The sequence below is a fragment of the Panthera onca genome, chromosome D4 (assembly GCF_046562875.1).
Source record: "Panthera onca isolate mPanOnc1 chromosome D4, mPanOnc1 haplotype 2, whole genome shotgun sequence".
Taxonomy (NCBI): domain Eukaryota; kingdom Metazoa; phylum Chordata; class Mammalia; order Carnivora; family Felidae; genus Panthera; species Panthera onca.
Genome location: NC_138351.1, coordinates 34619238 through 34632165, shown reverse-complemented (window position 1 = coordinate 34632165; position 12928 = coordinate 34619238). Strand labels below are relative to the sequence as shown.

The 12928-nt window shown below is 39.3% G+C and overlaps 1 protein-coding gene across 34 annotated transcripts in view; it reads left to right on the top strand.

The window, feature by feature from the left end:
* PTPRD (protein tyrosine phosphatase receptor type D) overlaps positions 1-12928 on the top strand; it is a 1372973-nt gene that overhangs the window by 1309598 nt on the left and 50447 nt on the right. For all 34 annotated transcript variants that reach the window (XM_078436828.2, XM_078436827.2, XM_078436819.2 and 31 more), the window contains one exon: positions 12402-12521. In XM_078436828.2, the coding sequence (XP_078292954.2) occupies positions 12402-12521 (120 nt within the window). The remainder of the gene's footprint in view (positions 1-12401; positions 12522-12928) is intronic.

The window sequence follows — 12928 nt, the reverse complement described above, 5'->3', positions numbered from 1 at the left end:
CTTTATGTGAAAACTCCATTCAAAAGATGTAAATGGATCCATTATTGATTTGTACTCAGGGTAACCCCTGTATAGCAGCAAGCCCCACCCCAATGTTTCTTGGATAGAACTCTTCATAATTACAACAATGTCTAACACATATTAGGCGCCTCTATAGTTCACAGTAATCCTGTGAGATAAACACTACTATGATCTCCACTTTACACAGGAATAAACTAAGCCTAGAACATTCCAGAAGGTCACTCAAGGTCATTCAACTACCAAGGTCAGAGTGAGGATTTGAAGACAGACAGTCTGGCTCCAGCACACGTGTGCTTAACCATCAAGTCATATTGCCTGTTAACACTTCTATGAAGCTGAGACAGCTGAACTATTATATTACAGCATGCACGTAAATCCAACCTACCCAGACTGCTTTGCCTGGAGATACCGGCTGGTAACAAGCAATCATTTGCAAAAGCTGTTTTCAGTAAAACACACATTTTATCTTGACACTGCAGGCCTTCATTAAACCGTGCACAGAAACTTGTTTTGAAATAACCAAATGAAATTCTGCCCCTTTTCTCCCTAATTGCTTCTAATAATAAAGTTAGTTCTAACTGGCCCCACTGCCACTGCAGCATCTGATGGTAATGAGCAGTTCTTGGCGGAAGGCATTGTGACTTAAATACCTACAGTTTATCTTTATGTTGCAGGCTACTTTTTTTTTCCCCACCTCAGACAGAGGAACTTATTTTGAAGTTACTAAATGAACCTCTGTTTGCTCCCTTCATTAATTACTCTTTGCTCTTGCAAGTTAGCTTTCTCCTTTGTTAAATGGCCTAAGGAGGCCAATTAAAATACTGTCTTGTGATTTTTATTCTGTGGTGGTTCAGTCTGTACCCAAACTTGTGGTGACCTGCATAAGCCAATATTGAAGAGTCTCAACATCATCAATCTGACCATACAAATGAGCCCTGACCTACAAGGCCCAAGAGCCCTTTGTCCCCCAGTCTAGAATACTTGAGAATAAATGACCAAATGCAGCTGAGAGATCTAACAGGGCACCAGTCCCCCAAATTATTTCCCCTGCTCTTCCATCTTCTCCCCTCACATCCTCCCAGTTCACTTTTTTCCTATCCAGTTGCTCTTTCACCTAAAGTCTAGGCAGAAAGGAGAAGGCATTCCTGGATTCACAAACAAGAACTTGTATTGAGTTTCTCTTTCAAGGCGTTATAAATAGAGGTTAATTGTTGCTGAAATATATAGCTTTATACTTTAGGAACTCTGTGGGTTATGTGGGCTGATCTGGGGATTCAGTGAATTCTCAATTCCCTGTAGTCAACTTCAAAGCAGACATTTGAACTAGTCTGGCTTTATTTAGGAACTGCCTGTAGTCTCCCTCATAAAGGGAGGTGGTCCAGGTGGTTGAAACAAATCACTTCTTCAAGAGCAGATGCCTGAAATTTCTTTATTTTGAATAAGGCTCGTGTTCTTGAAATAACATTCACCCCTTTGGTATATGAAAAGTATGTGTGTATAAACACTTCTGTGTACTGTAGAATATGTGTATGCAGGAAAACATGTTAACTGGCAGTTTGGGGTGAGGGAGAGAGAAGAAAAGGAAAGGGAAGAGAGGATAGATGATATTTCATAAGAGTGCCTGAGGATGCCACTATCAGAGAGAAGGGAATTATACAACACAGTCCCAAGTAGAGGTGCCTTGCAGTCAAACGTCTGGGTTTAGCTCCCAGATGTAGTGCTTACTAGGTATGTGACAATGCACACATTACTAGGACCCCTGAAAGTTTCATTTCTCCTTTTTATATTACAGAGAAGGATTATTGTAGGTATTGACCAAGATAAGGACTATGACAAGGTGTCTCAGTGAGTCTCAGGTGTTAGTGTTTGGTTGAGGCAGAGAGCTGGCTATTGTTGAAAGTGCTGCTATAAATATCGGGGTATAAGTGCCCCTATGCATCAGCACTCCTGTATCCCTTGGGTAAATTCCTAGCAGTGCTATTGCTGGGTCATAGGGTAGATCTATTTTTAATTTTTTGAGGAACCTCCACACTGTTTTCCAGAGTGGCTGCACCAGTTTGCATTCCCACCAACAGTGCAAGAGGGTTCCCATTTCTCCACATCCTCTCCAGCATCTATAGTCTCCTGATTTGTTCATTTTAGCCACTCTGACTGGCGTGAGGTGGTATCTCAGTGTGGTTTTGATTTGTATTTTCCTGATGAGGAGTGATGTTGAGCATCTTTCCATGTGCCTGTTGGCCATCTGCATGTCTTCTTTAGAGAAGTGTCTATTCATGTTTTCTTCCCATTTCTTCACTGGATTATTTGTTTTTCAGGTGTGGAGTTTGGTGAGTTCTTTACAGATTTTGGATACGAACCCTTTGTCTGATATGTCATTTGCAAATATCTTTTCCCATTCCGTTGGAGCTTAAATGTCCATTAACTGATGAATGGATAAAGAAATTGTGGTTTATATACACAATGGAATACTACTTGGCAATGAGAAAGAATGAAATATGGCCTTTTGTAGCAATGTGGATGGAACTGGAGAGTGTTATCCTAAGTGAAATAAGTCATACAGAGGAAGACAGATGCCATATGTTTTCACTCTTATGTGGATCCTGAGAAACTTAACAAGAGACCATGGGGGAGGGGAAGGAAAAAAAAAATGTTAGAGAGGAAGAGAGCCAAACCGTAAGAGACTCTTAAAAACTGAGAATAAACTGAGGGTTGATGGGGGGGGGGGGGGGGGTGAGACATTGAGGAGGGCACCTGTTGGGATGAGCACTGGGTGTTGTATGGAAACCAATTTGCCAATAAACATCGTATTAGAGAGAGAGAGAGAGAGAGAGAGAGAGGGAGAGAAATGGGAGTCTATACCAAAACAACCTCAGTTTCTCCTAAAGCCACTCCCAAATAATTCAATTTTTGTTCCCAAATGCAATGAGTTTGTTCCTCTGTGGCTGACAATGAATCCTGACCAGCCTCATAGAGTCAGTCACTGCTCATGATGAATTCTGCCCACCGTTCCCAGTGGGAACCCATGTAGTGTGGTCAAGCATAGCTCAGAACATGGGAGTCTTTTGCAGTTGCTTTTCTCAGAACAGAATCTCCAGAATGGAAACCCTGTTGGAGGGAACTTTGTTAATCAGTCTGTACATGGACCACAAGGACATTCTGGCTGTGACTTCCATTATGGCCATATCTTGAAGCAATACAATATGAAAATAATACTATCTACATGAATCACATGCAGTAATAATTGTCATTAAAGATAATAGATTCTTGATACCACATTTCCTTTTGATTCAGTTTTGCATTACCCCTCCCCATTCTTATTTGTTTGAAGATGCCAGGGAATTCTTCCCTTAGCACCTGTCTCCTGTGTTTTCTAGCTTAGTGCTTTGCCTTGTCACTCAGGCCTGTGGATGGTAAAGCAGCAGCTTCTAACCTTTGCCAAGTTCGAATAGCTCACTCACACAAAAGGCTCCAGGGTTCATTAGCATTTGTTAGAAGTTTCAGTGGCCTTTTGTTAGAGAACTGACCATTCTTAGCATTTCATTGGCTAAAGAAGCCCTTCCAAGTGTGAGGTATGACTTAGAACTTAAACTGGTCTTTTGGAAACCTAAGTTCTTTGATTTTCAGATGTAGTTCCTCCCCCTCAAATGTGGCTTTGCAATAATCCTAAACTTCACTGAGAAGACTGCATAGTGTATGCATTATTATCAACCCTGAAGACAGAATGTGTACAGTGGATATTTCTATGAGTTTCATTTGTATATATAAAGAAAGGAAACAAAATATAAGACTAAAAACTAGAGATTTTGAAAGTAAAGTACAATTGCTGCCTGAAAACACGCAGATCAGTTTAAAGCCTTGTAGAATGTGCTGTGTGACATGAGATACTGTTAGTGGGTCTTTTTTTACAATTTCCATCTTTTTTTTGCCAAATCCTCTCAAGTTCTGCATAGTTCACTGATTCTGCAGAGAGTCATTCTCTCGTGCCCTAGAATGTGGTCTCTAATTGTTTCCATGTTTCATAACATGCCAGTAAGCACATGAATTGGTTTGGGCAACCACATGGAGGGAAGAAAAAGTTTGGAAAAAATGAAGCACTGGTAGGAAAGTAAAATGTATACAGCTGGGGTTTCCACTCCAAGGGTGTTATTTGTGGGCAACTAGGACACATGGTTGGCAGCCTTGCTTGAACCCCTGGAGTCTCCAAGGTAGGATTTGCCAAGGTGATTCCTGGCCCAGGAGCCTCTGTTATTTAGTGGTGATTGTCCTTCCCCACCCCCCCACCCCCACCCCTTCATCTATTTGCCTTTGGCTGTTTCTCTTGTACTTTGTTTCACTTCCTGAGGAAAGCAAGATGGAGGGAATATGTAAGCCTCATGCTTAACAAATTCTTGAGCAGCTTTGATTAGTGTTACAAGTTGAAAGAGGTTAACCAAGGTTAAGGGATATGTGGCGTTCTCTTGTCCTCACCAGTCTTCCCTTATCACTGCTCCTGTTTGATGCTCTGTTGTCTTACAAGGTTTATGGTGGGAGTTGAATCACTTAAAGTGCTATTATTGTAATGGTACTTAGTGCTATAAATGTTGAGGATTAGGAGTGAAATTTTGACCCTCCACAAAGGGGACATGATTTGAACTGGGCCACATTGATTAGTAGTATAGGCATATAGTTAGAAGTGAAGAAGTCTACTTTGTTTTCCAGACTAACTAAATCCCATCTTCTGTCCCCAAATAGAAAATCATGCATCCAAGTCAATGATATCCATTGCTGGAGCAAATCAAATGTTTTGTGCATCAGGATTTTAGTTTATCTTAGGCCATAGCATGGGAAATTCCCTGCTCCACTAAAATTTGTTGTTTGTGGTCATGAATGGAGGTGATACTATCCAGGCCTAAAGGGTGGGCTGGTTTTAAGTATATTGTGTTACTAGTTTAGGCAAGTACATAGACTTGACATGTGACAGGTGGAACACTTCTTTTTTTAATTTTTTTTAACGTTTATTTATTTTTGAGAGACAGAGACAGAGTGTGAGTGGGAGAGGGGCAGAGAGAGAGAGCAGGCTTCAGGCTCTGAGCTGTCAGCACAGAGCCCTACGCAGGGCTCAAACTCATGAACCATGAGATCATGACCTGAGCCAAAATCGGCCACTTAACTGACTGAGTCACCCAGATGCCCCTACATGTGGAGCACTTCTGACCTAATGATCACTCCCTCCACCTCCTAAGTCCTCCCCGGCCCTTGAATATCACCTTAATATACTTCCCCAACAGAGACTGAAGCTAAGATAGAGACATATTCATGTTTGGTTCTGTAGCCAAGAGGGGCAATTCTGGGCAAAAAAGGAGATTCTGATAAAATATTTTCTTGTTTTCCTATAAAACAAATCTTGAGATTCTTTTCAGATTGTGAGGTCCTTTTGGGTTAGAAGTTGGCAGAATCCCGTTGAAGATTATAAATGGCAGTGTTACTGTTTTCATTGCCGTTATCGGTTTTGGAAGGCCGGGGCTTGGCCAGCAGCAGACTAATTCTTGGCCCCTCTGGTTTGTCAAGGTTCGGTGAGTTTAATGGAGAGCAAATGCTTTCCAAATGCCAGGTCTGTGTCCTTTTCCAAACAGAACTGGAAGCGCCGAAGGCCTTGAACATTTAATTTCTCAAACTGCAGCTGAAAGCGCTGCCTATCTAGGGCAACAGAAACTGTTTTTCCTTAAGCAACTGTAGAAACAGCAGCACAAACATTGCCTTTGGAGTCTGTGTGATATATGGGATTGTTTTTGAAAAGTGGTGGATACTTAATGTAAATAGGACACTGGCAACAAAAAGAATGATGCTCACATTGGCAACCTAAAGGATGTTTGGGTCCTTATCTAGCAAGTTCCACACTCTTGGTTTTCTCTTGTCAACAGACACAATGTCAGATAAAAGGCAAAGAATCCACCAATTTCTTACCATTTGTTAGCTTCTTGGATTTTCTGCCTTCTTTCCCCACCCCCATCTCCTCTGTTCAGAATGGCAGCCTACCCATTCCAACTCAAAACAAACATTCCTGTGAAAGTGAATTAGAGGCATCATGGCCTAGGAAAGAGCTGGGGGGGGGTGGGGTGTGACGGAGAGCAGGGGATACAATTTATCTCTTGGTGACTTTGTGCAAGGTCCCTCTCCTTCTCCACATTCGTGTTTACAGCACTCTCAGGCTGGATGAGGTCATTTCTAAAATTTTAAGAAGTGTGGATTAATCGTGTGTTCAGGCAAAGCTGAGGTTCAGTTGGTATGCACCAGTATAATTGTACTGGCTGGTAAAATGCTAAAAGGTATTGATACTACTGGGATACAGAAATTACCTTTTCACTGAAACTTTAAGTCCCCTAATTATATTTCTCAATGGCAGAGACACAGGAGTGTTGCCGGGCCACAGGCAGCCACTGAGCAGATGCAGGCAGACTCAGAAGTGACAGTAGGGCTATGTAGAGCACCTGACTGCTGCCAGGTGTGATTGGGGCTGAGGTGCAAACTCTAAGGGCCACATGTGTGGGAAGAACTGACATCCAAGTGCTACCTTGCCATAACAAGGGGATGCTTCACAAAGTTTTCCTCTGGTTACAACAAAGTGCCAGAAACTTAAGATACAATGACTGTCAGTTTAATGGGGAAGTCATTAGAATAGTTTAGTGCAGCTCCCCTTATGAACTTCTGGGAGACCCTGGAAGACATTGTCTTCGTCTGTTCAGGCTGCTGTAGCAGAATGGTGTAGACTCAGTGGCTTATAAACAACAGAAGTCTACTTCTCACAGTTCTGGAAGCTGGGAAGTATAAGATCAAGAAGACGGTAGATTTGAGATCTAGTGAGGCTCTGCTTCCAGGTTCACAACAAACTGTCTTCCTGTTGTACCCCCACATGGTGGAAGGAGTCAGGGAGCTCTCAGGAGTGTCTGTTATAAAGCATGAAGCCTATTCATGAGGGCTCCACCCTAGACCCAATCACTTCTCAAAAGTCCCAGCTCCTCATACCATCCCACTGGGATTAAATTTCTACCTGTGAATTTTTGGGGGGACAAAATATTTAGACTACAGAACACATCAAACAAAAGGAAATGTCAATTTTTTGAATTAATACATGGTTTGGAAAGTCTTTGAATGGTTCAGTGATCTGATAAGCAGTTTTACAGTGAATAATTTGGTTCATTTAGAGAAAATTTTCAACTTTCTGGTTGAAGTTTTTCACTGCACTGGTAGTCAAATGCTTTAATATTACTCTCATTTCAGATATTCTGTTGCCTTTGATCTCCACTAAGTAGTGGTCATAAAAGAGAAAATGAAAAGGGGAAATATACAAACCAGACTACCGTTTTGCCACTCGAAAATAGATATGGCCAAATGTTAATTGAGTGAAGAGAATGACATTATCACTCAAAGAGAATAGAATCACTGAGATGATCACTGTACTTATTTTGGAAAATCAAGTATTGAAGCTGGTCTTTAAAACTGTTAAGAGGGGCGCCTGGGTGGCTCAGCCGATTAAGCGTCCGACTTCAGCTCAGGTCACGATCTCGAGGTCCGTGAGTTCGAGCCCCACGTTGGGCTCTGGGCTGATGGCTCAGAGCCTGGAGCCTGCTTCCAATTCTGTGTCTCCCTCTCTCTCTGCCCCTCCCCTGTTCATGCTCTGTCTCTCTCTGTCTCAAAAATAAATAAACGTTAAAAGAAATAAAAAAAATAAAACTGTTAAGAGACATATTATAACCTATGGAAATAAACAGTTCAGCATATAATTTATCCACCCACTAAAATATATCCTAAAAATTATCTGAAACTTCCTTTTATTACATTGTCCCTTATTAAATGTGTATTAATGAGTGTATATTGACATTTCTTTATTCCCAATACCAAATTTGATTTGTATTATCTAATGTCAGCATACTATCTATCCACTCCTTATAGAAGGTTCCTCTGCCCAAACATAGTAGATACTAATTTTTAGTTACTTTCAGCAAAAGTTATGCTTTCCTATGTATCATTTATTGTCTATTCTAAGTCCTTTTTTGGCTAAAAAATCTTGTCATAGGCAGGCTTTTCAAAATACCATATAGCAAGTGGATTTTGCATCGGTGGGATGCTGGGACCCTTTGGAGTTATTGGTTTGTTATATTTGGAATTCTGATGCTTTGACATGCTGCCGTGCTCAATGAGTCTTTGTTAAACTGAAAGGTTTTGCTTTCTGGAAGTTTTGGGCAATTTAAAAATAAGCCAACGTAGACCATAGTATAGTTGATTATAAAGTTGGCTTCCAGTTGTTGAGTGTATGTGACAGGCACTTCCAAGATAAGCCATATGGAAGTAAAAATGGAACTAGAAAGAAAGGATTTCCCTGAAGCACAGTCAGCAGACCTACTGGATCAAATCCTAGGCAATATTTCCAATGACAAGTATTTCTTTTGAATACATTTAAATGGTTTATCATTCCATCAACTTGCTTTTAATAGGTTGCCATGAAAGAAGGGATATGCATTAATTCCATAGCATGCATTTAGTGATGGTTAACCTGTTCTTTGCATAATTATGGAGAAATGAAGCTACCACAGAAGAGTTATAATCACTTTATGATAATAAAAAGAGTTCTTTCCCCCAAATTTAGCCAGAAATCTGAACTGTCTTACTTAGTTTAGGTTTCAAAGTGAGTTACTGGATGAGCCTGCCTGACAGGTTCTGCTTCTGTCCTTTTTCACCTCCGACACTAACACATTCTCTTCTCACAGCTGACTAGGGCCCAGGTAGAGTAAGGGAGTTAATAGGAAATCTCACAGCTATGTATTTGAAGAACCAGCAGATGTAAGCATACCCCTGTATTTAGTCAGTAAGGCTGATGGATTGGGAGCAGGACTGCACTCATTTCACTTTGGTGTCCCCACAGTTGCTAAGACCTTGCCTTCCACTTGGAGAATCAGCTGGGGTTAATAACATGTTTATTTTTTTTCACATATAAAATGGTTACGTTTTTTGTAAAAACAACCATAAAAATTGAGAACATAATCTAACTGATAATTAATAATATCTGTTGCCTGTTGAATGCCTATTGGGTTTAAAGTTTTAGGTGCATGGTTTTTGAGCCTTATGCTAGTCCTGTTGTGTGGAGATATTGTACCTATTTAACAGATAAGGCTGCTGGACTTGGGTCCTGAAAATAGAGAAGCAGCTTACTGGCCATCCAGTTAGACTCCCCAGCCTTCTGTGCATCAGTCCTAAAGATCACTTACAGTCCGTCATTTCAGAATCACATAGGAAAAGACAAGCACCAGAATTTGTGTTCAGGAGCTGATGCCTTCTAGTTCTTAGATGTTCAGTGGGGAGCAACCTATACTGGGCTCTGTGCATAAAGCCTGAAAGTGGTGACTCTCTAGAAATACCTTATGAGATTTTCTCCTGGGGAGGGGGGTGGTGGAGGGAGGGGCAGTTGTCAAAGTAAAACATTTCAAGAGAGGATGGAGCTAGTGCATTTCCAGTAGCTAATTAGGAAAAAAAATACATTTCTAATTGTTTTCTTGGGTCCTTTTTTTCCCTCACTACACTTTTCAATTGCTTTCTAATGTTGAAATCAGAAATTATTTGTTTAGTGTATGACTAAAAATGAAGGACTTAAGAGAATGTCCATAAATCTAAAGCCTTAAATATAGTCCTTAGAAATCAGCTGAAACCATGAAGACAACTCAGAAAATATGGGGGAGAAAAGACTGCCAAGTTCTTACTAATGAAGGGGACAGTGTATTGCTGTAGCTGTTCTGAGAGGCTTTAATCCTGCTGCTGAGACCATATGTATGCATGTGTACATACACTAAAATATTTACTTTTTTTATAAACTGCCTTTGTGAAATATTTCTTGAGAGAAAACAGCAATGTTTAAATATATTTGCTTTTTAAAAATTGCTCCATTTTTCTGCCGTTGAGTTTGAAACATTTTAGAGAGTAAGATTCAAGTACGTTACTTAAAATGAATACAAAAGTTTTCTTTCCTTCTTTTAGCTAAAAATGTTCATAACATTCACTCCTTATAGTAATGTCTTCTGGTATTCTTTTTTTCTAAAAGAGTCAGAGTCTAAGTCAGTGATAGTTGCAGTTTTAAACTTATTACTGGAAGTATGAGAATAATTAGTTGTAAGTTCAGTTTTTCCTGTGTCTTAGGGATAGAGTGGAGCTGTAGATGGAAAATCAGTAAATAACGGAACAATTTTTCCAGAGGTCACATAAAAGCTGGCTCTTGGTTATTTCCTTCATTTCCTTTGTCTTATCTCACCAAAAGGTCTGATGGTAATCAGTTCCCAGCTTTGAAATACAATTGCATTGAATTTGGTTTAGTGCATTGCACTGACTTTATAGATCATTTCATTGTATTAACCTCTTGTTTTTGTGTCTGTCATAGCGATATTTGTCTTTGTGGGATTTGACTTGTTGGTTTTGATTTGAAAGGGTTGCCATCCCACTGAAACTGTTAAATAATGAGTTTCTCTCTTCACTTTTTAACTCAACACATTGCTGGCATCCTCTCCAGTGTTGCAGTAAGAGGTCTCCAAAGTTACTTTGCCCGTTGTAGGGAGACATCAACTTGACATCTATTTTATGGTTTAAAACAGAGCCTTTGGCTTAATGTTTGTGATTTTTCTTTTCCATCTGAATCCTGGCTACTTAAGTAGTTAGTGTTGGCTCTATTCAGGTAGTATCCTTTGCGAATTCATCCGCATACAACTTAGGTTTTAATGGACGGTCAGAGAACATACGGAGGTACTCAGTTGGGGTCATGCTACATCAATATTCTCCATAAAGAAGTGTCTTTCCCTTGTGTTGTTGTTCTTAAGTTAGAACACATAATAGAAATATAAACATAGAAGAATATAGTATGTACCTAGAAACTTGTAAGTATCTTTTAAAAATCCTATTAAGACATAAATTGCCCATCTTAGTGTGAACCACTCTTGCTTGTTTTTGTTTGTTTGTTTGTTTTTAATAAAATATGTAATGTTTGTGTGATCTCACCATTGAAGTAAAGACACAGGAGTCAAGCCTTGTGAAATCAATCTTGACCTTACCATGTAACTGTACATTAAAGTGGGGTTTTCCCCCTTTTTGTTGGCTAGGTAATTTGATAGAGAATAAAACTTCTGCCTTTTTAGAGGGTCCAGTATCTAGATAGAAGGAGCCTGAGTCCTTTGAGCAACAGATGCTGCATCTGTGAAACAGAAAATTACAATATTATTCACAGAATGCTACTAATATTTATATTCAACATAAAAGCAAATAATTATCTAGCAATTCTATTCACTGGACCAAAAAATTCTAGTGTCTATGATGATAATGCCTCATTGCTTTTGTTTAAATCCAGAGATTATGACTTTTGAATCTTTCTTTTTCAAGGTGTGCTTTCCTAATATAAAATGGGACTAGATTTCTTTACCTAGAGAAATGCATTTGAGTGAAGAATTACCCCCACCTTTTCTTTTAATCTGAGATAGAATGGGTAAACATGTTCTTATCTATGACCTTACTAGAAAATATAGTGTTGTGTTTATCATTTATGCTTTTTAATACCCAAAGTACACATTCAGTAAGTTGAAACACATTCCAGACTTTGAATTCAACATGCAACTTTGATGCATGTTGAACTAATTGGCTTGAATACTTTTATGTGCTTCTGTTCAACTCCACGTACAAATTGTAGAGTATTCATCTGAAATGTATGAATTTTAAATTATTTAAACTTTATACTGCTAGTGTATGACCCTCTGAGACTTTTTAAAGAACACACAGCTCTTTTCCCTCTAGACATTACAGATTTAATTTGTTTTAGATACGAAGCCATTTATCTTGTATTTTTAAAAATGCTATGTTGTTTATTATGCTTTGATAGATTCACAAATTATTTCTACTTTTCTTTAAACAAATGTATTTGGAAATTGTGATAGTTCAAGATGAAATACCTTGTGCCTTTTAAGCCTTGATAGATGAACACTAACTATCCCACCATGTCATTTAAATGGCTGAGCATAATCTTCCTGATGCGGTCCATAATATATATCCCAGAACAAATTTGTGTTTTCTTTTCAAGTACTCTAAAATTTCAAATACCTCTTTCCTTATTTTACTCAGCAACAATCTGCAATTTATTTTTCTCCAGGAAAATTGAATCTGTTACTGCTTAGTATTCCTACCAGTTTGAAAAATGTGGTTTATATTGGCATCAGAGCAGTAATTTACATATATTGGGATAACAGGAATGCGTGCCAGAAAAAGATCAACATAAAATGAAATGCAAAAAAGCTGTTTTTCTTCAACAGCAACTCAGAGTGAAGCTAATAGAGAAATTGATGAACATCTGCCCTGAATGTGTCACTTGTTTCTTCTAGGTGAAGTGTGACCAGTATTGGCCCAGTAGAGGCACAGAAACCCATGGGCTGGTCCAGGTGACGCTACTCGATACCGTGGAACTGGCCACGTATTGTGTTCGAACATTTGCACTTTACAAGGTTTGCCTTCCCCCCCCCCCTTCCTCTTTCCATTATGTAAAGAAAGCGTCTTTTGAGAAATCAATTATCTTATGACTTTGCTTAAATCTTGATTCCACTGGCAACAGTGAACAATGAAATAATTCTTCCATTATCGCTCAGCAACTTTTCTCCTTGTCCAGCGATCTATCAGTAAATATGGAACTCTCACTCTGAGCAGAAGTCTTGGCAAATGAAGAATAGAAGAACTAGTTCTTTCTGTAAAAATAACAGGAGCATTCCTGATAGTTAAACCTGAAAAATGTAATGCTCCTCACCTAAGAATTTTTATCTTCCTGAGCAAATAGTTGTCATTTATAAATAGCTTGATATTGATATCTCTAAGGAGTGTGTCTTCCCAAAGGTCATATGGTAGGGGGAAGGGATTA